This window comes from Anabrus simplex, chromosome 6 (assembly GCF_040414725.1).
Source record: "Anabrus simplex isolate iqAnaSimp1 chromosome 6, ASM4041472v1, whole genome shotgun sequence".
NCBI classification, from domain to species: Eukaryota; Metazoa; Arthropoda; class Insecta; order Orthoptera; family Tettigoniidae; genus Anabrus; species Anabrus simplex.
In genome coordinates this window covers 155,953,895-155,979,658 of record NC_090270.1, presented here as the reverse complement: position 1 = coordinate 155,979,658, position 25,764 = coordinate 155,953,895, and the positions used below count along the sequence as shown (strand labels likewise).

Sequence of the window (25,764 nt, the reverse complement as noted above, 5' to 3'; positions counted from 1 at the left end):
ACATTTGAAATTAAAACTGGACTACGGCAGGGAGATGGGCTCTCACCACTATTATTTAACTGTGCTCTAGAAATGGTAATGAGGGAATGGTTTAGAAAATCTCCCCCCAAAATAAAGATTGGCCGAAAAATCAAAACAAATTGCCTGGGTTTTGCTGACGATTTAGCATTACTAGCAGTGGACATAAAAGAAGCAAAAACCCAGATATCAGAACTTCAAAACATTGCAAATAAAATTGGCCTCAAAATATCATTTGAAAAAACAGAAATTATGCCCCAAAAACCAACACAGCTAAAAGAAGTCACCATAAATGGTAATAAAATCAAAATAGTAACTCAGTTTAAATATCTTGGAGAAGTAATAACACATAACTTAAATGAAAAAATCTCAATCCAAGTAAGAACAAATAGATTAGCTAAAGCACAAAAATTAACATGGGATATCTACAAAAAGAAATGTCTATCAATAAATACAAAAATAAAACACTACAACACAGTTATAAAACCGGAAGCTACATATGCAGCAGAAACACTCTTTTACCTGAATAAACAATCAAAGACTGACAGACTTCAGAAAATTGAAAGGAGGATTGGAAGAACCTGTATCAACAAAAAATATCAGAAAGATGGACAGTGGCGGTTAATACCAAACAAAGTCGTGTACAAAGAGCTAGAACCCATTACAGATACTATGCGTAAGAGGAGACTGGGATTCTTTGGACATATCATGAGGATGCAGGACTCTAGACTTCTGAAACAACTAGTACAACACAATCTCGTCTCAAAAAATACCACAACAGGATGTAAATGGATCAGAGAAGTAAGAGAGGATCTGAAGGAAATAGGCCTTACAACAGAAGACACCAAAAATAAGATAAAATTGAATACAAAACTCAAGAATACAAACCTCCGCTTTACCCTTACACAAAACAAACCAACAACACGCACATTTTCAACTGAGGAAAGGGCACGAAGATCGGAGCGTCTGAAGAAGTACTGGGAGGACCGCAAAGCCCGAACAATCCCTTCAAAGAGACCTGAACGACGGACTGACTAAAGTGATCCTATGTGGTCATAAAAGAAGAAGAAGAAGAAGAAGAAGAAGAAGAATGAGACATTTTGCCTGCAGGATCTGTTGGGTCGATTGAGTAGCTCAGTAGTTGCAGTTGCCGGTCTCAAGCCCGGAAAAAAGAGGAGGGTTGGCTTAAAGCCATAAAATTACAGCCATAAAATAAATATCTTGAGGCAATAAAGGGCACGACGTTTCCACATGTTAGTGGCGGTACCCCAACAGTGTCTGTTTCACATGTAATGGCGGCTGAATAAATATCCTCTGTGGCCAACAACCATAGTTGTAAATCAGAGCTTGCTCCACTTAAGGTTGATAACCTTTGATAGTCAGATATGGAGAAGTCTTTTAGTAAAAGAATTCCACCGTCCAACCCCTTAAGGATAGAGAAGACAACATCGGATTTGGTGGGTAGTCGCCAAAAAGACAAGAATGAATTTGAACACTCAAAAATACATACATATAATCAAACATACAAACATAGAATCAAACATAAGTGTATTAAATACATTGCAATGCACAATATAAACTCCTTACTGAAAACCGGAAAGCTCAAGAACTTTACAAATGAATTAGATAGGCAAAATATTCTTCTGGTAGGACTCCAAAAAATGAGAAATTTAACAGAATATCTATTTGAATCTCAAGGTTATAGAGTGTACAATAAGAAGCCAGGCCAAAGGGTCATGAAATTTGGTACAGGATTTATAGTAAATTTAAAAATAATAGATTCTGTAGTTGATTTTAAAGCTATCTCACCAAGAATTGCAATTCTAACTTTACAAACAACAAACAAACTTTACACCATCACAAATGCTCATGCTCCTACCAATGAAAAAAATTTCCTATCAAAACTTCTGCAAGAAGTCTATAATTTCTGGGATCTCCTTGATCATACAATGAATAAAATAAATATGAATAACATCTAGATCCTTATAGAGGATTTTAAAGCTCAATTGGGTAAGGAAAAGAAGTATCGAGGTGTAGTAGGACAGTGAGCTCCTCATAAATATACTAACAAAAATGGCCAAAGACTCGTAGAAATTTGGAGAACCCATGGACTAATCTCCAAATCTACATATATTAAAAGAAAACTACCGTACACAAAATTAAAACTTGAAAACATCCTGATTGGACAAAAGGGGAATGGGAGCTAGACCACATATGTATGGACAAATTCTTCACTGGTTCAGATAATTACTTAATTAAAATAGTGATTAAATTTACTTGATTCAGAAGAAAAAGACAAAACAAGAGTTGAAGAGAAAAGAAAATATGACCCTCATCAGTTAATCCAGAATGCCCAGTATTGGCAAAGAACAGGAACTATAAGACTAACAGACAATTTAGATGTCCTTATACCAATTCTTAAACAGAACGCAGAAGATCTACCTCCATTAAATCCACAGAAAAGACATGCCTGGTGGACCTCTGGTTGTGATAGAATGCATGAAGAAAGACATCAAGCTTGGTTGAAATTTCAAGCCCACAAAACACAAGAAAACAGCACGAACCTCAAGAATGTCAGAAAAGATTTCACCCAAACTATTAGAATTATTAAGAGAAAATATCAAAAAGATTTAATAAACTCTATTGAGGAAAATTATTACAAAACTAATTCTAGAGATTATTACAAAGCCTTTGGTAAACAATTGCTAAAATACATTATTGTTAAAAAAATAAAGATACCGGGTGAGTTGGCCGTGCGCATAGAGGCGCATGGCTGTGAGCTTGCATCCGGGAGATAGTAGGTTCGAATCCCACTATCGGCAGCCCTGAAAATGGTTTTCCGTGGTTTCCCATTTTCACACCAGGCAAATGCTGGGGCTGTACCTTAATTAAGGCCACGGCCGCTTCTTTCCAACTCCTAAGCCTTTCCTATCCCATCGTCGCCAAAAGACCTATCTGTGTCGGTGCGACATAAAGCACCTAGCAGAAAAATAAAAAAATAAAAAAATAAAGATGGAAAAATAGTGCATAACAATAAGGAAAATGCAGAAATCATGGTGGAAGCATTTAACAAGCTCTTGAATAGTGATGAACCTGAAAAAATCTTATTAATTGACACACATACCCCAGCAAAACTGAACCAAAAAAATATAAACCCACCTACAGCAAAAGAAGTTGAAACAGTGCTTAAGGAAATGAAGAACTACAAAGCGTGTAGAGAAGACCAGGTTTTTGCAGAGATCTGGAAATACACTGGCAGTACAAACAGACATTCCTCCATATGATATTACACAAGATTTGGATATCAGAAAAATTCCCAGAACAATGGACAACAGCTGTAATTAATCCAATCCATAAGAAAGGTGGAAGAAGTAACCCAGACAACTATAGAGGTATTTCCATCCTTGACTGCACATACATGATTTTCTCTAAGATACTATATAATAGGATTAAAGAACAACTTGAACAAGAGTTAGGTGAATACCAGGGAGGCTTCAGACCTTGGAGAAGCTGCTCAAACAAATAATAACTTTGAAGCTGGTCATGGCATATTACAGAAATTGAAACAACCCCTTTCAATAACATTTATAGATTTCAGGAAAGATTACGACTCCATCCACAGACCATCATTATTAAAAATTTTAAGACATTTTGGACTTCACCCAAAGCTAATCAAATTGACTGAACTTACTTTAACTAACACAATTTCTAAAATTAAGTTCAGAGGAGAACTTTCTGAACCATTCTTGGTAATAACTGGTTTAAGACAGAGTGACGGATTATCACCTCGTCTTTTTAGCTGTGCCCTAGAGTACGATATGAGGGAATGGTACAAGAAAAACTCGAAAAATATAAAAATTGGAACACAGAAGGATAACATACATTTGAACTGTCTAGGATTTGCTGATGATCTAGATCTTCTGGCCAATGGTATTCAGGAAACAAAACAACAAATAAAATCTTCAGAAGAAATAGCTCAAAATATTGGGTAATTTTTTTTGAATAAACAGAAATTATTTTAACTTAACTTTCACTTGCAAACAAAATTAAGCTGGGAGACCAAGAAATAAAAATTGTAGAAAAATTTAAATATTTAGGTGAAATAATCACATATAACCTGAACGAGAAACCAGCATGGCAAAACAGAATAGATAAACTAGTTACAGCACAGCATGTTACCAAGAATACATAATATAATAAAAAGTATCTCTCAATAGCAACCAAATTGAAACACTACAAAACAGTCACCCAGCCACAAATTACATATGCATGTGAAACATTATTCAAAACAACAGACACAGTTGCAATAGATAAAGTACTCAAGTTAGAAAAGAGAATAGTGAGAACCTGTTTAAATCAAAATGATCAAGTAAACCGAGTCTGAAGACTAGCTTCTAATGGATCAGTTTTTAAAGAAATAAAACCTGTGACTAGCACAATTAAAAAGAAACAAATATCATTCTTAGGGAATCTAATACAGTCACCAGAAAATAGAATCAGTAGAAAAATAATTTTAAAAATATGGAAGAGTAAGAGTAAGAATAATTTTAGATGGATCACAGAACTTAAAGAAGACACGAGTTAGTTACATATTACCTTAGAAGATTTAAAATACAAATCAAATACACTCAACATATTGAAAAATAAACACACTAGACTACAGATGAAAATCAACAAGCAGAAAATAGGAAGAGTGATTCCAAAAGCAGAAAGAAAATTGCGTTCAGAAAGGATGAAACAGTACTGGGCTGACAAAAAGAAGAAACACCTCCATAAATCTGACTAAGTAGTCCTATGTTAGCTAAAAAATTAAAATAAATAAATGAGACATTTGAACAACCTGATCTAAAAGATCCAGCATGACCTCTCATGTCCCAAGGAGTGAATGAGACCTCTCCTGGTTTAAAAAAGCATGTATGATCAACACACAATTAACTGATGAAACAACACCTATACATGAATAATGCATCACTTCATCAATGCATGTCCATGTAGTGGTGTAGCCTGAATGTGAATGTGGAAAATGGAACAGAAAACGCTCTTCCTGCATATCCCAGTTATCTCCTGTAGCTTGTCACGTCAGCTGTCACATGTTAACATACAGTACACTGACAGGGTATTGCTGAGAGAGAAGCAAGCAATACACAGAATGATAAATAGTGTCTATCATAACAATACAAGGCATGCGTAGATTAATTGCAAGTATAATATTCCACAATCACATCTCTATTTATTAATATAATATCAATGATGCTGTTGCGTAATGAAGAATACTTGTAAAAATGCAGTAGTAAAATAGATTACCCCAAAATAAGCAGATTCACATTTTGGTTTATTTAAATAATTCACCCGGAACGCAGACAATGGTCTAAAAAGGAGGACATGCCTATAAAAAAGGATGCCTGGTCCCCCTACCTAGTAGGATGTTGTCTATTTAAATTTGTTTAGAGGATTTCCTATGCTTTTGAGTCCCTTGCCTTCTGCTAATTTTGGCCATCTTAACTCCTTGAACATTTTGAGTAAATTTTCTTATTGGCCACTTATGTAGTATGACATTAGTTCTTTTATATTCAGGTGGATATGCCCAATTAAGGTTGATTTTGCCGCAATTTGTGGTTTTCTGTTTAAGGTAATCGAGTGTTTAACACTCATATTTCCTTAGCTATATGTACACATTCCAGCCTTGTTCTTTATTTTAGTATAATGGGGCTTGCATGCTCATAATATGTGCACTCTTTTTTCTATTTGGGATTCTATTATTGTTCTGTGAGCCTTTATAGTTGTGTTGTCATCACTTGAAATTATTTTTGAAGCCGGTTATTTTTGTAACCTTTATACTGTATAATATATCTTGTTACTTAGTTATATTACTTAATTACTTAGTTAATTGAAAACTTCGAGCAAAAATGGATAGAAGTATAATGTGAAAACCAAGGCATTTTTTGGTTCTTTTGTAACTACCTTGCCCTGACCTGAGGCCCACTACCTTCCTTGTTACACATTCTATTACAAACATAATCTGAAAAATCACAATCAAAATAAATCAGTAGTTCCAGTATTTATTTTCTGATTTTAGTAGCCAATAATGGTTGTATCCTTCACTGTAAGGGAATAGGTTAATGTCTCGTTTTAATATCCAAAACAAGTACCTTGACTGGAATTGGTGCACCTTCTGGTACATGGGCCATGAGATCTTCAAAGCAGGTTCCTTTATTGTGGCAGTACCCTGAACAAATGTAATGTTGACAGCGATCACCTTCGTACATTGGCTGGCAAACACAGACTGGACCATCTGAAGTCATCTCGCAGCGACCTTTGATGCATTGCAGATCACATGATTTAGGCTTAAGACCACGTGGCATAGTGCATACCACCTATATCCAGAAAGAAAAAAAAAAAAAAAGACACTTATGGCTAACAGACAGGGGAACATACCACTTGCAGACATGATGATGATGATGATTGTTCCAAAGGACAGAACCTCAAGGTCACCAGTTTTCCCTGAAGTCAATGGATAAGTATACATTTAATTAAAGCACATATATGACACTGAAATTTTTTTAACATTCCCATCACCATTATTATTATTTTCAGTCTAAACACACTGCTTTTAAAAATGAACTGCAAACTGAGCAATCATATTCGTTTTAAAAAGTCCAGTGCACTTAAGTTTTATCACAAGATACAAATATGATATCATATGCAAACTAGACCCTGTCTTCAGTATGAGGCACTTCATGGAAAAACTTTGTGAATACAGAAGAGATATGGCAATGACATTCCTCAATTTAGAAAAGGCTTACAATAGTGTACCCAGAGCAAAGGTATGAAACATAATGCAACAGAAAGGATTTGAATAAAAAATCATAGAATATGTGTGAGCAATGTATAAAAATTGTTGCAGCAGTGTCCAGACACATATGGGGAGGACAGAGTGGCTTTGGAACAAAAATGGACTATGATCAGGAAGTGTGTTATAACCAGTGTTATTCATATGGTAAGAAATGAAATTGTGAAGGAGAGAGGAGTAAAATATGGGGACAAGGAAATGAAGGTACTGGGTTTGCAACTTACTGTCAATCCACACATCAACATACCGTGAATACCGCCTGCCACATCGTGTTCTGAATGTTCACAAGCTTAATACCATATATTCCATAGTTTTCTTCCAAAGCAAATATAACTTAGTGTATGTTGATTGCCATTATATGAACAAGTACTTGCTCCAACAAAAACTATAAGCATACATAAGCATGGTCTCAAATTGCAGTTGGACGGTGCGAGCTGTGGGTAGGGTATGGAGTAGCAGCCTCTCGAAAAGAGAACCAAGTACGTGGTGCAGTTCTGCATAGCCGAGCACACTAATACAAGCTTTAATGCTTTCTGTAGGTCGCAAGAACTAATTTCAAAATAAATATTGTGGCCACTGTATTATTCTTGGCTCATTTAATGTGTGTACAAAATTTACATAAGATCAGCAATTTCCCAGTATGCGACTTTCCCTTTTAGTAGCAGAAATTATCAAAATGGCTCCAGTGTGTCTAACAGACAAACTGGACTGCTTGTTCAAGGACATTTGCAAAAGTGAGAAATGCTGGACGACTGGAAAACTGCACTTATAAACCTACTCCACAAGAAGAGGGATAGAACAGATCCAAACAATTACAGGGGGAACTCTCTTGTATCTGCAGGGCATAATATTCTGAGTAAAGTGCTACTAAACAGAAACCAACCAATCACGGACAATGAATAGGAAGAGTACCAGCGAGGGTTTAAACCACGAAGAAGCTGTGCAGAACAAATCTTCAATTTCAAAACAATCCTATTTAACAACACAAGAGGCACAAAATGGGATAAAGTAGCATTGACCAAGGCTGCAGGACCAGTGGGACTCCAGTGGACTTAAAAAATACTCAAGTGTATATGGAAAGAGGGAAAAGTGCTCAAGGATTGGGAAAAGGGGGTTAATATACCGATATTCAAGAAAGGAGATAAGAATATGTGCAGTAACAATCTCGTATGTTGCCAAGATAATGGAAAGGATATTCGAAAAAAAAAAAAAAAATTAGAGAAAAGGTGGAAAGTCAGTTACAAGAGGAACAATTTAGATTCAGATGATGATGATGATGATGATGATGATGATGATGATGATGGTGTTTGATGTTTTAAGGGGCCTAACTTCTAGGTCATCGAAATGAGGTGAAATGCAATGAAAAAATAAAATCAAAAATCCTCCACTGACCAGAATTCAAAGCGTGAGGACGAAAAATGAACGAATGGATATGAATTTAAAACAATCAGTGGAGCCGACGCACAATGCCTCAGTCTCAGAAACTGATGGAAAACAATAGTAATACTGACCAAGGGACTGCTTCTACAGCTCAATAACAATCGGTGATGCCTGCAAGCTAAAGGGGTCCAAAATATAGGTTATCGGCCTCTCATAATGGTACTTATTGCTTGGAAAGTAGAACCATGGCATTTGTCATGGTGCGGTACTAATCAAAAGTATCGTAGACTCGCGGTATTCCACACATTATGGTACTACTGACAGGTTATGAAATTCGCACATGTAATACAGACCTATGGTGTTATGCACATAGCGGCGCCATTTACAGGCAACGCAAACCTATGGTGTTCATCACATAAGTGTACTAACCACAGGGACTCGTACTATCCCGTGGTGTTCCTTACACAGTGGGTACTAATCATAGGCAAAGCCAGAACCCTGGTGTCACTCATATAGTGCTACTAATCACAGGTACCGTAAACGCCTGAGCGCGCGGTGCTACTGCGTGCTACTAATCACAAACCTATTTGGTACCTAACACAGTGGTACTACGCGCAAGTAATAGCAACCCATGGTGTTCCCCGCGTGGTGGTACTAATCACAAGTAGTTTCATGGTTCTAATCCAATCATCCCTTGGTTGCCCCTTTTAGTCACCTCTTATGACAGGTAGAGGATACCGTGGGTGTATTCTTCGTCTGCGTCCCCCACCCACAGGGGTTTTTAGATTCATAAGTGGAAGGTCAACAGTATAAACCATTCTGAGACAGATCATGGAGAAGAGCTGGGAATATAGGAAGGATATATGTAATAATGACTTTTATAGACTTAGAAAAGGCATATGAGAGCACCCACATCAAAAGTTCATGAAAGCCTGACATAAAGAGCATTGGCAAGGAACTAATAACAATTATAACAGCAATAGGCCTATATGATAACTGTTACAGCAGTGTGAAGACAACAGTGGCAAGAACAGAATGGTTTGGAAATTACAATGGGCTAAAACAAGTGAGTGTTTATAATGGTGATGGATGACATCATAAAGGATGCAAGGGATGCAAAGGGTACAGATAATGTTGTGATCTGGGGAGAAGATGAAGTGGAGGTACAACAGCTGAATGTACTGAATAGAAGGACTGAATAATGGGGATTGAGGATCAACGTGGAGAAGAGTAAGACAATTGTGATGTAAAGAAGTAAAGATGGAAAAGGAGTTATCAAAATTGGAGACAAGGAACTGGAAATAGTAGAACATTTCAAATACTTGGGAAATGAACTGGCAGAAAATGGAAGAATGGATATGGAAATTAGTAAAAGGATACAACTGGGGAGTGCCTTTTACCATCAGGTAAGGAGATTAATAAGGAATAGTGATGATGATGATGATGATGATGATCTTGCTGTTTAAACAGACCTAACATCTAGGTCATCGGCCCAATAAGGAATAAAGCTGTAACAATGAGGGCTAAAGAAGTATTGTACACGGGATATTACTTACCTATATGATAACTGTTACAGCAGTGTGAAGACAACAGTGGGTAGAACAGAGAGGTCTGGAGCAGCTACTTAATGACATTGATCAAGGTCGGGCACATGCCATGTATATTTTTCGTGTCAGGACTAAAGAGTGTAAGTCAAAAGTAGTTGCATTTCAGGACATATGCAGCAAAAACCTGGACAGTGGATGATGTGAATAAAATGAGTCTAATTCCATGAGTGTGTGCTTGCTGTGTGTCTAAGTGTCCTACTGCCAATGAGCTTCAACTCTACATTTCAGGTGAGTAAAAATGTACAGTGCAAGCATAACGTAAACTCAAGTGTCTGGAGCAGCCACTTAATGACATTGATCAAGGTCGGGCACATGCCATATACATTGTTCGTGCCATGGCTAAAGAGTGTAAGCATTTCAGTACATAAGTTCGAGGTTTTAAAATCAGAGACCATATTAATTGTAGAAGGTTTCAAATGCATAGGCCTACATCAACATAATTCAAAACATTGTATTTTCATTCTTAAGACATATATTGCTGTTGTTATTTCATCTCGCCTTTGTTGTCCCCGCTCTCTAATACGAACACCATCATGTTCAACCAACACATTATCGTCCTCTTTGTCATGAAAAACTCTAATTTCAGAATCTTCATTTTGGATATACTTCACGACATTGTGAAGAATGAAACAGCATAAAATGACACATAGAATTTTCTCTGCGGCTAATCTAATCTTGCTTTACAAAATAGCGAAACGCTGTTTTACCTGACCAAAGAATCTTTCTATCATGAATCGCTCTCTCCTTTGTTCAGGAGTGACCAGTGTTATGAAACGGTGTCATGAGCCATGTCATCAAGCAGGAGTGCATTTCCATTACGTCTGGTCATGACTCTGCAAACATCGGAGTTTTTCCACATTCGGAAGTCATGGACAGAGCCAGGCCATGATAAAACTACACTAGTGAACTCTTCCTTTCCACTGCAAGCGGCCTGTATATTACTGTGGTGCAGGCCTTTTCTGTTAATACCAAATGAGCTGACCGTATGATTAGGGGCGCGCAGCTCTGGGAGATAGTGAATTCGAAACCCACTGTCTGCAGCCCTGAAGATGGTTTTCCTTGGTTTCCCATTTTCACACCAGGCAAATGCTGTGGCTGTACCTTAATTAAGGCCATGGCCACTTCCTGTCCACTCCTAGCCCTTTCACATCCCATCGTTGCCATAAGACCTATCTGTGTCAGTGCAAAAAAACACCACACTTGTAGGAAAAAAAAAAAAAAAGAACTTTTCTGTTAATGTACTCATCCCCACGAACATGTGGCTTTATAATTTGTACATGGGTACAGTCCATAGCTCTGATAGCATAAGGGAAGGTAAAACATTCTTGCCACTTAGCCTGTGCTTCCTGCACCTCAGCAAAGTTTGTTGTAAATTTTATCCAATAATCTGTTTTCATCTCTACTGATGTCAAAACGTGCAAAAATGTTTTTCACATAGTGCCCCAACTTACACCGATGTCTTCAAACTCCACTCTGAAACCTAGGATCACGAACATAAACCGCAAGAAAATTCTCATTTTTTCTACATTTGTTAGTGCACCGCCTCTTGTTCTTTGGACAGCCCAAGGAAATGGTCTGTTAACCATACAACATGTTCCTTACTGAACCTATAAAACACTCTGCAATCAAACTGAGATGATGCTCTGCAAAGTTTATATAATTTTTTTCTCAGATTAATCATCATCATAAAGTCTACCATGCTTTGAACTTGACACTATCACTTCAAGTCATCTACTTAATCAGCTCAAGGAAACACGAGCAAACACCAACAGGAATGAGTGCTTGGTTCACCTTTATTCACTAGAAATCTGGAGCGCCCACTTTGCTACTCGAGTGTGTGCTCAAGGGCACCGCTCTGCTGTGACTGACTGCTACTGACCAGCGGTTTTTATTTACCTCATTGTGAGTGCCTGCTCTAAATTCAAGAGTAAAGAGTGTGTGCTCATTTTTATTCACACCACACAATGACTCAGAGATGAGAGTAGAGTACAAGCAGCTGAAATGCAATTCCTGAGGAGTATGGTACAAGAACGGATAGGGTGAGAAATGACATATGAAAAATGCTAAATGTGCAAAAAAAAGGACAAACTGGAACAGAATAGATCGATGTGTTCTGGACATGTCAAATGGATGAAGAATGCCAAGATAAGTACTGGAAAGACAGATACAGTAAACCCTCCATGCATCGTTTTTCAAGGGGAAGGGGGAAAACGATGGTGAACGCGGGAAAATAAACGGGTAAAATAAAAAATAGGGGGAAAGCAAAATAATAAAATACGAGTACTGTATTTGGACATTTTTCTTCATGTAAATCTAATTGTGATCTGAGTGTCATCAAGTAAGGACAGCAGAATTCCATTTTAGTCTCTAAAAAAATCAGTATTGTGGAAAATGAAGAAATATGGACTCTGGACTCTGCAGGAATTATTTTAATGTAACTAGAAGAAAATTTTAATTTGAATATGTTTGTAATATGTCTTTTATGCAATTTAGGGAAACCTCAAGAATAATATTTGGGACTTATGAACTTTTGAATATTTTTAACATTGCAACAGCAATGACTTTTGTATTTTAATTTAATTTTGTTGTGTAGTATTAGTATTATGTAACAGCTAAATTAATTTCAAGAAGCGTGAAGAAAAAAACATTCTGGACTGAAGGAAGAAATTTGTTTTAATGTAACTTGAAGAATTTATTGGAAGTTATTTTTTAATTATTGTGTGAAGAAGAGCTAAATGGTATTATCATTTTATATTCTTTACTTGAAGAATTGTAATATTGTGCTTTTGCACAAAGAGTATGGTACATAACTTTTGGAACAGTAGGTACTGCACGTGGAGAGATTAGGTGATGCAATTCCGCTTACATCAGCAAGTTAGGAAATGACCACATGGTCATGTAATTGGATCGGTCAGAATAACGACTTTTCCAATTGGCAAAAAACGGAAATCTAGAGGAATTCGGTGTCCTATTGGTTGATTGTGATTTGTCCATTTCTGGCCTTCTGCCGGTAAAAGTGTTGTATTTTAATGTAATTTATATAGTTTATACTTAATAGGTCATTTAACACAGGTTTCAGGTTACCTGATATACCATCATTATGAACGTAATACTGTTCACTTTGAAAAATGTCAATTCAGCTTCTGACACATATTCTTTCATTTGACAAGGTATAAAGCCTAATACAAAATATTACAAGAGCATAATACAGCTGAACTAAAGCATATTATCTTTTTATGCCTGACGAATTATAATAACGAAAAATGACAAAGTTATTTTAAGAACTTGTTTTACCCACAAAACTTTGATGGTAATAGTATATATGTACATAGTAAAGTGTTTTATCGTGTATTGTGATCTCTTTAATGTGTTTAAATAGTTATCATTTTAATATGTGTATTAAGTCTTCAAACAAACTTAAACATATAAACATTGGACTAACCACTCTGAAACATGACTACTTAATGTCAGTCAAATACAAAAATTTTTTCAATTAGCAAGGCACAACACTTAAGAATATGTAATCTAATGTAAATGTATAAGACAGCTGAAGATGACTTTGTGAGGAGTCGAAACTGGTTCTGTTATTAAGAAATTTAATAAATAAGTATTGATCAGGTGGATCTTTCTTTTCTTTCTATGATATAGGTGTGCCAAGTCGACAAGATTTATAATTTTTAACCATGTTAAAAGACATATGATAATGATGGACTTGTTTATAAATTAAGCCTTCAGCAATAAGAGGTTGGTTTTTCTTTTGAGTTTAGAGATTAATTTCCAAGTTTATTGTTTAATGTTGTGACCAACCTATCATAAGATCATGATGATGTGAAACGAACTTTTAACAACAGTCAAAGATTAAGATTGTTTTCTTTTGATTAATGTTACATTCAGTCACTCCTAACATCCATTTTGTGTTGCGTTTATGTTATTAATATAGTAGTTGTCATCTTGAATGTTAGTCATTAAATGGAACAACCTTCCACGAAAAGTAATATCTCTGGTCTTCTGATTTAAAATAATAAGGTATATTATGATGATTTAAGATATCAATTAATAAACTTCCTCATATATCAGTCAGATCAACGTAGAGCCAACGATACGATTCTGTGACCCAACCCGATGAACTTTCACGTCCCTAGAGTGGAATCTTTTGCATCTCCGCATGACACCAGCCGAGGTATAACTTTTTCAACAAAAAAAAAAAAAAAAACAACCAAACCCCATGGCACTACAGCTCTTGAAGGGCCTTGGCCTACCAAGCGACCGCTGCTCAGCCCGAAGGCCTGCAGATTACGAGGTGTCGTGTGGTCAGCACGACAAATCCTCTCAGTCGTTATTCTTGGCTTTCTAGACCGGGGCCGCTATCTCACCGTCAGATAGCTCCTCAATTCTAATTACGTAGGCTGTGTGGACCTTGAACCAGCCCTCAGGTCCAGGTAAAAATCCCTAACCTGGCCGGGAATTGAACCCGGGGCCCCCGGGTGAGACCCCTACACCACGGGGCCGGCACTTTTTCAACAACAACCCAGAATTTAGAGATGTGTGTGAAAGGTCATAATATAATATAATATAATATAATATAATATAATATAATATAATATAATATAATATATATATATATATATATATTATTATTATTATTATTATTATTATTATTATTATTATTATTTAACATCCCTTCAGTATACTTTAAGAGACAAACAGGTATCAGAATCTTGTCCCACAGGAGTTCTTTGTTGTTCCGGAAATCAAGAACACTTCCATTTAAAGCATCCAAAATATTATATTACCTGTTCTGAGTCCTTGTTGCTGTTGGTGACTGTTTTTATGAATCCATTAGGACAGAGGCAGGAATGCCCTAAACCATTCAAGTCAACAATCCCTCCACTGAAGCATACTGCAGACTCATGGCAAGGAGACTTAGCACAGGGGTTTGTAACTGTAAAAAGGAAATCAATAACAAAGTAGTAAATACTACATTAGCCAAATATACCAGCAACAAAAAGAAGATGCTTCTCCAAAAGGTATATTTCTTGAAAAATTAGACATCAGTCAATTTTTGAAATAAATGGAGAAAAGAATCATGCAGGACAATGAATGTTCTCCTGTACTAGTGTGTGTATATAAATTGAAGTTCTCTCTAAGGTATCATACTAACCAGCAGTTAACTGAAGTGACAAAACAACTGTGTTTATTGATTTGAGGCAAAAAGCTGTGAAAGGATCAGTTGTCAGTTATAAATAAAGACAAAAAACAGGTATTTTCTAGGCTGCTAGGCAGTGTTCTCATTGTAATTCTGGAGAGGTAAGGTTTGTTGTCAGCAACATTTAAACTAATGCAGTTATTTTGAGAACCATCATTTTGAGAACCATCCTTTCTTGTTACGGGGACAGATTTATGTATCAGTACTTTGTTTCATGCCAAGGAACACAACTTATTACTTGCAATATTAATGAACATAGTAGCAACAATCAAACATCAATAAAAGTCAATTGTCACATTCAAAATACAGAAAAATGGCTGCAAATTGCTTTTGCTCGCTCCTTTTTCCTTCTTCTGATTTTGTGTCCGATGTGACAAAACTGTTTACTAGAAAAGCACTTAGCATCTTAAAAGGGACAAAGAGCAATTATGCTCCAGTTTTTCTGATGACATTTATCTGAATGATCATTGGTCACATATGCCATCTTTTATTAATCAAAACAAAATACAAATGAGTCCCTCTAGTCTGACACATATGGGACCGGAGCTTGTCAGATTATAGAGAACTTTATATTGTTTAAAAGAAAAGGAGTCCACCTTTTCAAGATATTAAATATTAAAAATATATAAAATCATTAACAATTCAGTACATTGAAAAGGTGGACTATTCCTCCTTTAAAAAATATAAGTTTTATTTTCAATATGGACCATAAGATGACATTTATTTCTTGTAAATCTAGAGATCTGCTGGATTACTGGATGAAAAAAACAGTTATTGAAAAAACTTAAAATAATTCTGAGAACTGCTAAGAGTACATGTTAAAAGCAAAACAATACTGTATTATAGAGAAATGTTAAATGAAAAAGACATTTCATTCAATAAACAACAATTTATAACATGATTAATTTCTTTAAAGTCCATCTTCTACATAAATAGGCCTATCTTGGAAAATTGTTATTCATTGTTCCTTTTTTAGAACTTTCTCTGACAATGAAAACGTCATGTGACTGGGGCTCACTGTGTCGGACTGTGAAGTGTTGGACTACAAAGACTCTACTGTACTATGAGCCTGCTTTTCTGGTCTTATGACTGGGAAACCCTGGTGAAAGTTCATCCTTATTCTTACAGAGAATATTGCTTTTAAGAATTCCATTGCTAGAGCAACCAAAATTTTAATTTCTGTATACACTACTGGTTAGCATATTCATAAAGAAATCAATCAATATTAAATATACAAGTACAAGGATCTTGTGAAGATATGGTATTGTTGATCATATATTCTATCACCATTACAATTTGGATGTCAAACTTTTATGGCTTGTTAAATTTATTTTAAAGGTGTATTGTCCTTTGGAGGCAAAAAGCTGTTCATCATTTGTAAGGAATACAATTTCTTACAAGCAAATGTGGTAAACTCTTCTCAGATATCTCTTATGGGAACAAATTTGTCTGCCCCCCCCCTCAAGCTTTGATATTCAATCACATCAAATAGCCCAGCAAATTTGTTGCTGACTTCTCACTAAGGCAACTGTGGTTTGAATACCAGTCAAAGCACATGGGATTTTATGAAAAGTCAAGTCCCCGTAGTTTGGATTCCACATAAAACTGAAGGTTCCATGACCATGATCACAACAGCAACAGTTTAAATTAATTGAGTCAAAATTGAAAAGAAATGGCTTCCAAACAACAATCAATCACCACTGATCTGTATTTAGGGCAGTCACCTAGGTGACAGATTCCCCATCTCTTGTTTACCTAGTCTTTTCTTAAATAATTGCAAAGAATTTGGAAACTTACTGAACATCTCTCTTGTTTAATTATTCCAATCCCTAATTCCTCTTCCTATAAATGAATATTTGCCCCAACTTGTCCTCTTGAATTCCAATTTTTATCTTCATATTGTGATCCTTCTTACTTTTAAAAACCTCACTCAAACTTATTCGTCTACTAGTATCATTGCACACCATCTCTCCACTGACAGCTCAGAACATACCATTTAGTCGAGCAACTCGTCTCTTATCTCCAAACTCTTTCCAGCTCGACTTTGAAACATTTTTGTAAAACTACTCGTTTGTCAGGAATCATGCAGAACAAATCGAGCTGCTTTTCTTTGGATTTTTCCAGTTCTTGAATCAAGAAATCCTGATGAGGGCCCCATACAGTGGAACCATACTCTACCTGGGGTTCTTACCAGAGACTTACATACCCTCTCTTTTACATCCTTACCACAACCCCTAAATACCCTCATAACCATGTGCAGAAATCTGTACCCTATTTACGTGATTACCCCAATGAAGATTTTTACTATTAACACCTAGGTACATACAATGATCCCCAAAAGTAACTTTCACCCCACTAATGCAGTAATTAAAACTGAGAGGATTTTTACTATTACTGAAACTCATAACCTGACTTTTAACCCCATTTATCATCATACCATTGCCTACTGTCCATCTCACAACATTGCTGAGGTCTTTTTGCAGTTGTTCACATTCTTGTAATTAATTTATTTATTACTCTATACAGTATAAAATCATCCACAAAAAGCTTTATCTCTGATTCCAGTCATTCACTCATATCATTTATATACTGTATATAAGAAAACATAGAGGTCCAATAATACTGCCTTTAAGCAGTTATTAATTTCACGAACATGTCTCATATAATTAGAAATAATGCTTTCCCAAAGCTTACAGGCAACACATGTCACACTGACTGGCCTGTAACTTTTGGCTTTATGTTTATCACACCTTCCTTTAAACATAGGAGCTACTATAACAACTCTCCATTCATTTGGTATAGCTCCTTCATGCAAACAGTAATGAAATACGTTCTTCAGATGTGGTACTATATTCCACCCCATTGTCTTTAGTATATCCCCAAAAATCTTCTCAATTCCAGCCGCTTTTCTAGTTTTCATCTTTGTATATTATTGTAAATGTTATTGTAGGTAAATTTCAATACTTTGTTAGTATTAGTCACCTCCTCTATCTGGACATTATCGTTAAAACCAACAATTTTTACATACTTCTGACTGAATACTTTTTCCCTACGTAATCCTCAAATACACACTCCCTTTGTTCATTAATGATTCCTGGAAAGTCCTTCTTGGAACCTGTTTCTGCCTTAAATTACCTAGAGTATACGTACCATTCCGTTTTTCCTACAATGTGTATGACTGCCAATTATGCTTGCCATCATGTTATCCTTAGCTGACTTCTTTAGTAGATTCGATTTTCTAATAAGTCCCTTCAATGTCCACCATAACAAAATATCAACAGTCTTGTAAAACTACAAGTGTGCTTCTGGTTTTGCAATGTATCTGTTAATATAATTCCATAGACTTCCAAATCACCTTTCAAAGATAAGTAATTGTTCCCTTTACAGCACATAATATAAAAATTATTTGAAAAGGCATCAAATTTTCTTTTGATGCCCTCAAATGCAGCTGCTCTTTGAACACTATCATTTGTAGCAATTGCATGCTGATTTATTTAATAATGGTCTGATTTGATTGAGCATAGAGAAAAAAAAAAAGAAAGAAGGTTCTTGCTTTTGGTTCCATTTCTTCCTGCCAAAAATGTATATTTCTTGTGCTGACCAAGTATTTTGTGGTTCCATAGAAACTGGAGACCAATAACACATGTTCTTTCCAATAAAACTAGTTTAACAATAAACTATGACAATGCACTTTTCACACTCGTCCCCTTGATTTGGGGAAATCAAGAAGTACCTAACGACTTGAAGAATCTTCAACAAAGGTGATCATAGTGTATGTGGGATCTACCGTGGTATATTACTTTTGTCAATTGCAGGTAAAATTCTTGCAAGGATTCTATTAAACCAGCTCCGAGTTATCTCAGAGAGGATTTTGCCTGAGTCTCAATGTGGTTTTCGAATCTCCAGAGGCACAACAGATATGATCTTCTGTGCTAGACAACTCCAGAAAAAATGCAGACAGCAACAGCAGCCTCTGTATTTAATTTTCTATGATCTGAAAAAAAGCCTTTGATTCAGTACCAAGATCTGCTACTACGTGGAAAGTATTGAGACATTTTGGATGTCCTGAACGTAATGTGGAATTGGTTCAAGCTCTTCATGATGGCATGTCTGGACACGTTCTTCATGGTAACTCAGTATCGGATTCGTTCCCCATCACTCTTGGATTGAAATAAGCCTGTGTGCTTGCTCCTGCACTCTTCGCACTGTACATAGCTGCCATGCTGCATGAATCATCTGGAGATTAAATTTCATTTTGATGCAGGCCTTTTCAATCTGGCAAGACTTCACTCACAAAGACGTACTCTGGTTACCCGGGTGACAGAACTGCAGTATGCCGATGACACTGCACCTCCTGCTCTAACATCTGCAGAACTACAACAGTCAGTCAACTGCTTTAAAACTGCATGTGATTGCTTTGGTCTTGCCGTTAATGCGGAAAAATTGAAGGTACTTGCACAACCTGCCCCAGGATTAACTCTTCCTGAGTTCAGTATTCCATCCTAGACACAACACTGGAAGAGGTTGATTACTTTTCATATCTTGGAAGCATCTTGTCTAAACAATGTACCTGTGAACAAGAAATTGATAAAAGAATTGGGGCTGCTCATGCAGCATTCGGACGGTTAATGCACAGAGTCTTCATGAATAATGACTTAAAACTGCATACCAAACTCATGGTGTTCAAAGCTGTTGTCATTTCCACGCTGCTGTATGGCTGTGAAACTTGGACACTCTATCACCGTGATATCAAAAAATTTGAGCGCTTCCACCAACAGAAAACGAGATACATCTTGAATATTAAATGAGAGGACTATGTGACCAACACAGCAGTTCTCGATAAAGCGCAGCTAAATAGCACTGAGGCAACAATCATCGGTCATCAACCGAGATGGTTACGCCATGTTCACCGCATGGGTGATACCAGGCTTCCCCGCCAAATTCTTTAAGGTGAACTTTGCTCCAGCAGTAGACCTTATGGAGCCCCTCTTAAGCATTTTAAGGACCAGCTGAAACACATCATGAAGACAACTGGTATAAATATACAGACATGGGAAGAATGTGCTGTGGACCATTCACTGTGGTGGAACACTACATCCACCGCTGCCAACTTGTTTGGAAGAGAACGCCGCAGACATCAAAAGGCCAAGCGACAAGCAAGAAAACTCCGTGAATTACAACCCCGCCCTCCTGCATCTATTCAGTGTGATTTGTATGGGCGTATGTTTTATGCCAGGATTGGTCTGTTTAGTAATCACACACACATATCCATACACTGACTGGTCAATGCATGCAGGAAGAAGTTATATATACTCAGATCAAGTTACAGCCGCCGCCGCCGACAATGCATTTGAGTGAATTTTATGATTGTAAATTCTTGCTAACAACTGAAAATATTAGCATCAGATGGATGAAGTGTTCGATTCAGTTCTTTAATTTCCTCCATGCTGGAGACTGAAGAATGATGAAAATCAAACCTTGGATCAGCACTGGAGTTGCTATCATCTGTCAACACATCATCATCATCATCTAACACTCTGGCATTTATGGGCCATCTGGCATAGCCTGGATTAGGCTGCTTTGTTTTCACTTTTCACTTCCTTACTGAAATTATCATTTGACAACCTTTTCGCTAATTTTATTTCTTTGTTAAGTCTAGTCACAGGTTCTGAAATACTTGGTATTCTGTAAGAAATTGTGAAGGAAATTATTCTTTTTGCACAAGGTTAAAATTTCATTGTTAGCCAGGGATTTGGAGGTGAAGAAAGATTTGTAAACTTTTGGAGGAAAAACACTTCATTTAATGCAGGAATACTTTCAACACTTTGATTACGGAGGCCACAATCAACACAGGACTATAGAGTTGAGAGAGAATAAGATAGAGACATACAGACTCTCACTGCTACAAGGAAAATATAGAAATGAGTGCATTATCCACTATTATTGTGACTATCCAACTGCATGCGGTTGACTAGACTGATGTTTCTGAGTACTTACGGTTTTGTTCCTGCTTCTGCTCCTGAACCACCACCAGATCTGAGGCCCGGTTCAGTCCTTGTACCAAGAATGTCAAGTTACCATGACCAAATTTGTTGAGCCTGGCTATGTTGTTTGTACGATACATTGTCACATATAAATAGTCTTCAAACACATCCAACTTGTAAGGTCTCTCCTCTGAAACAAGAAGCAAGGCAGAAAATACTATGAAATTCTAGGTATTAAAATATGAAATTCACTCGGCTAGGAGTATTCATGGACAAATTACAAGTAGCAGGTGGACTTATAAGGCAGTGCTTTCTCCTAAAGCCTTTGTTTTAATTCTTAAGTATGTAAAAGTGTATATCCTTCCAATAATATCTCTAGATAACAATGGCGACTCCTGAATTTTGGTTTAGGGGATGTAACTGAAAAAAATTGCAAATAACAATGCAAACAGACCGATTATAGAACAAAACACCTTATAATGATTTATAAACATAAATGTACACAGTTATAAATTCAAATGTTGAAAATCAACTTATATTTACAAAATTATATTCAGTACTATTATCATATGTTATTTCTTGAATTGCAGATCATTTCTTCTAGTTTTCCTGACAAACACTTCTATCACCTGTCCCTGAAACTGGTGGGGTTGATCGCAGTCTTTCTAGGAGATCATTTTCAATGTTCATCAATGCAAGAGTTGAAAGCCTAGCCTGACCTTGTGAGTTACGAACAAAAATTTTTATTCTCTTCATGCATGAAAATGATCTTTCTGCAGAGGCACCTGTGGCAGGAATAGCTAAAACTGGATCAATTTTGTTGTCTCTGGGAAAATCAAACACGACTTCAATGATGTAATATACGGGTAGAGCTCTATCACAATGTCTTTTTTCATATCATTGTCTTTATACACCACTGAAAGTTCACTTTTCAAACGCATGAAATCAAAATATTCTAAATAATTATCTTAGAGGAATTTGAAAATATCTTTTGGGAACGAGTGAAAATGTAGCAAACTGAGAACCATTTAACAAGTCCAAGAACTTTGAGTTTTCAGAAAACCTCTGATCTATGTTTAATCTGATAATGTCTAAAATCTCATTATAGAGATGTTTATATGCCATCTTTCTGTCCTCTTCAGGGACTGAATGTAGACATCTTTTAGATGGAGGGCAACTTTCTGGAACAAATTCATCCATACCCTTCCAGAAATTCTCAAAAATGCTTCTTAAACTTACGTGTTTCTCAAAGGTTTCAATTTGCTTGTTACAAAAAGCAATATCTGACAGTTTATTCTGTAGCACTTTAAATAAGATGTCTAAATGAGGAAATATACCAGAAAATAGCATAAGCAAGAAATGAAAATCCATGTCTTTTAGCATATTTAGAAGACCTCTGGCACAAACAACAGCATCAGCATTCCATTCAGAATCTTCATTTTCCATGATAGTCTCAAATAACTGTTCAAAATCAGCTTGGTGACTGCTTATAGTTTCGATAATTCAATTGTGAAAATTCCATTGGGTTGCTGAGACCGAGCGCAACCTTTTTTTGACAATTAGATCAAGTGCATGTGTTCGTTTTGAAGACTTGAAGAAAAAGCTTGAAAATCCAAAATTTTAATGAAGAAGACCTTTACTTGTTTAATAAAACCAGCAGACTGAGAAAGAACAAGGTTAAGTTTATAAGCATAACAGTTAACGAACATTGCAGCTTTAAAATGACTGCGAAGTTTTGCCGGTAAACCATTATGCTCTGAAGCAATTACGGCCGCACCATCGTACCTTTGAGCGATTAATTTCGCGTCACACTTAAAATCGTCAATTGTTTGAAGGGTGTTTTGCAGTAAACCATCAGCAGACCTGTCACAGCTAACATCTGAAAAATGCAATAATCGTTCTTCAACAAATCCTCCTTTAGTTGTGTACTGCTGAATTGTAGCCATTTGCGATTTCATAGAAATATCAGAGCTCTCATCAAAAATGAGAGCCAAAAAGGGGGCTTCTGACACCTCTTTCATAATTGTTTCTGTAATGACTTCACCAATTGAAAACATAAAATCATTCTGAATAGAAGACGACGTACCATGAGAGAAAGTAGAATTTTCCATATGTGACTTGAGTGCACCATCTATCCTGGCAAATTCATTTAACAATTCCAGAAAATTACCTTTATTTTTAGAAGAATTACTTTCATCGTGCCCTCTGAATGCTAGGCCCTGTTTACCGAGAGAGCATGCTGCAGAAATAAGATGACTAAGTATTTCCCTATTCTGTTTAACATTTTGATTATGCTGCTCTATTGAAAGCCTATATTGTTCACTGAGAGAAAATTCTGTCCTTGCCCCTCTACCAAACATGTGTAGTTCTTTTTCACACTTAATGTGATTAGCAGAGTCTTTATGTCATTTAATAAATCTATAAATATTGTTCAAGTCACTGTAATCACCATCATTCCAAACACAATTTTCCTGAGAAAACAACAAAGAAGGCCAACAGAAAAGTTTATTTATGATCTCACACCCACTAATCCAAGGGTCCGTTTCATAAATATTTCTGTTGAAATGACAAACACACGACTTTTGTTGTGTAGTTACATTCAGAGTTGGACGTGGTTGTCCTTCATTTATAATTCTGCTTTTCTCCATAAAAGAAAGTGTACTAAATGGTTCTCTTAATAAAGGTTTGATTACACAATGGTCAGAATTCAATTTGGATTGCGCGGTAGAAATGCGCAACCCTGGCGCTCCTACATCCATGCCTGCTGAACTACTCTCTGATCGGTGCAATGTCATTTCAAAATTGCATCATTCCCTCATTTTCTCTGTTTGATATTTACACTACAAGCACGTGAAACTAAATCATTTATATTACTTCAACACACATTTGTTACATATCATCATTTATAGCACAAGAAAAGAACCACTCACAAGCAAGAACTCCAGTATTTCACAAAATAGCAAAGAAATCCCACCCATATGCGATAAGTTACGGCACAGGATGAAGGATTCCACCTTGCACTGCCCTCTTGATGGATGTGCTTGTTTGTACCGCATTCCAACCCCATGAAAGAGATCAACAACCAACAACGGTTCAATGCTCGTGCTGCCATCTCTGGAGTAGCCGCACTTGCACAAACATCAGCACTGCCATCATACTGTGCAACTGTAGCCAGAGACTTGTCAATTCCATTTTCATTTTCAAACTTCCATCCGAGGCTTGTATTATAGTTGAAAGCAAGTACAAATTTACTCATCTGCTGACCTGCTAAGCCTAACGCATCTGAGGATTTTCTTTTGGGGTTTACTCCCTTAGCCTTTGAAGATCCATTTTGTCCACAAGGCAGTGGTTTCCTCTTCTAATTTTCCCCAGAGAGGATGGGTTGCCTCATACACTATCTTCGCCATTCCGAAGGCCTCCTTCTCTGCCTAATATTCTGTTAAGGTATCTTATATACGGTAACAACTATAGGATAAAGTTTACAACCTCCTTTGTTACTTCCATCAGTTGAAACAGAAAATGGCCATTTCTTCAAAGTTTCTACTATTTCTTCTTTCTCTTTCTTTGCCATTTCTCCAGATTTTGTTCTTGCACAGGCATATTTCTTTGCAATATCGCTGTCCAGGAACATTTTTCTGAGAAGGTGACTTGCATGATCTGCACAATTGAGTGGCAAAATATGCTCCAAACTGAATTATGCAAACAAGCGTTTGGCATTTATCACCCCCATCACCATAGGTTATGAATTTCATAATGGTCCGTATTGAAAAATTGATCAGTATCAAAAGGTAGAGAAGTGTCCACCTATTCAATACCATTAGCTTGTATAGTGTCCTATATAACTGGGACTAGTTTCGAGCCCATATACACTGGGTCATCTTCAGCCACGTTCCAATTGGAAAAACGTATGTTCACGTATAACCGCAAATAAAGTAAGCAGTCTGGTATGTCTCAATTTACAATCCAAATTTAAAACATTCGAACAACACATACACAATCAAAATCAAATAACACATCAAAACTGCTGTGGTTGGTCCCGAACTATGTCGTCCCTCCTACAGCAACAGGAGCAACATAAAATCTCTACCCTTTGATAGTGACCCTCCATCACCTTCACTTTTAACAGCAAAATTCAGTTTTTTATTACTGTCTATACACTTCATGTTTTATCGGTGCTTCTTTGTTTCCATGTTTTGAAACATTACTTTTTCGATCATGTGATACTTCTGTATCACATCAACAAACAGTACAAAATGCAAAAGGTGCAAAAGTTGCACCTATCCTGGATTCAATAATGGATGGAAACTGTTCCGAAAACTGTTTCAAGAAAAAGAATTGTAATTTTTGGCAATAGTGAACAATCAAACACCAAGCAAAGACACTACAATATGATAAAAATTTGTATTATAATCTATAAACAGCCAATTAACACAAAAACAAACCCCTTCAGGGATTCGGGTACCAAAATAACATTCAGCCCACTATAAATACTGGATATACTTGAACTTCACTGAAACACATGTGCACTCAAACCAAACAAGGCAGAACACCACTGAACACATATATACACTATGTGATCAAAAGTATCCGGACACCCACAAAAACATACATTTTTCACCTTAGGTGCACTGTGCTGCTACCTACTGCCAGGTACTCCATAGCAGCGACCTCAGTGGTCATTTGACGTCGTGAAAGAGCAGAATGGGGCACTTCGCGGAA

The 25,764-nt window shown here is 36.5% G+C and overlaps 1 protein-coding gene across 1 annotated transcript in view; it reads right to left on the bottom strand.

Annotated features, from left to right (window-relative positions):
* The window catches only part of LRP1 (LDL receptor protein 1), a 744,558-nt gene that overhangs the window by 107,190 nt on the left and 611,604 nt on the right, over positions 1–25,764 (bottom strand). The window contains exons 66-68 of the mRNA XM_068228249.1: positions 21,059–21,235; positions 14,649–14,797; positions 6,168–6,392 (exon numbers count right to left, since the gene is read on the bottom strand). Of these exons, the coding sequence (XP_068084350.1) occupies positions 6,168–6,392; positions 14,649–14,797; positions 21,059–21,235 (551 nt within the window). The remainder of the gene's footprint in view (positions 1–6,167; positions 6,393–14,648; positions 14,798–21,058; positions 21,236–25,764) is intronic.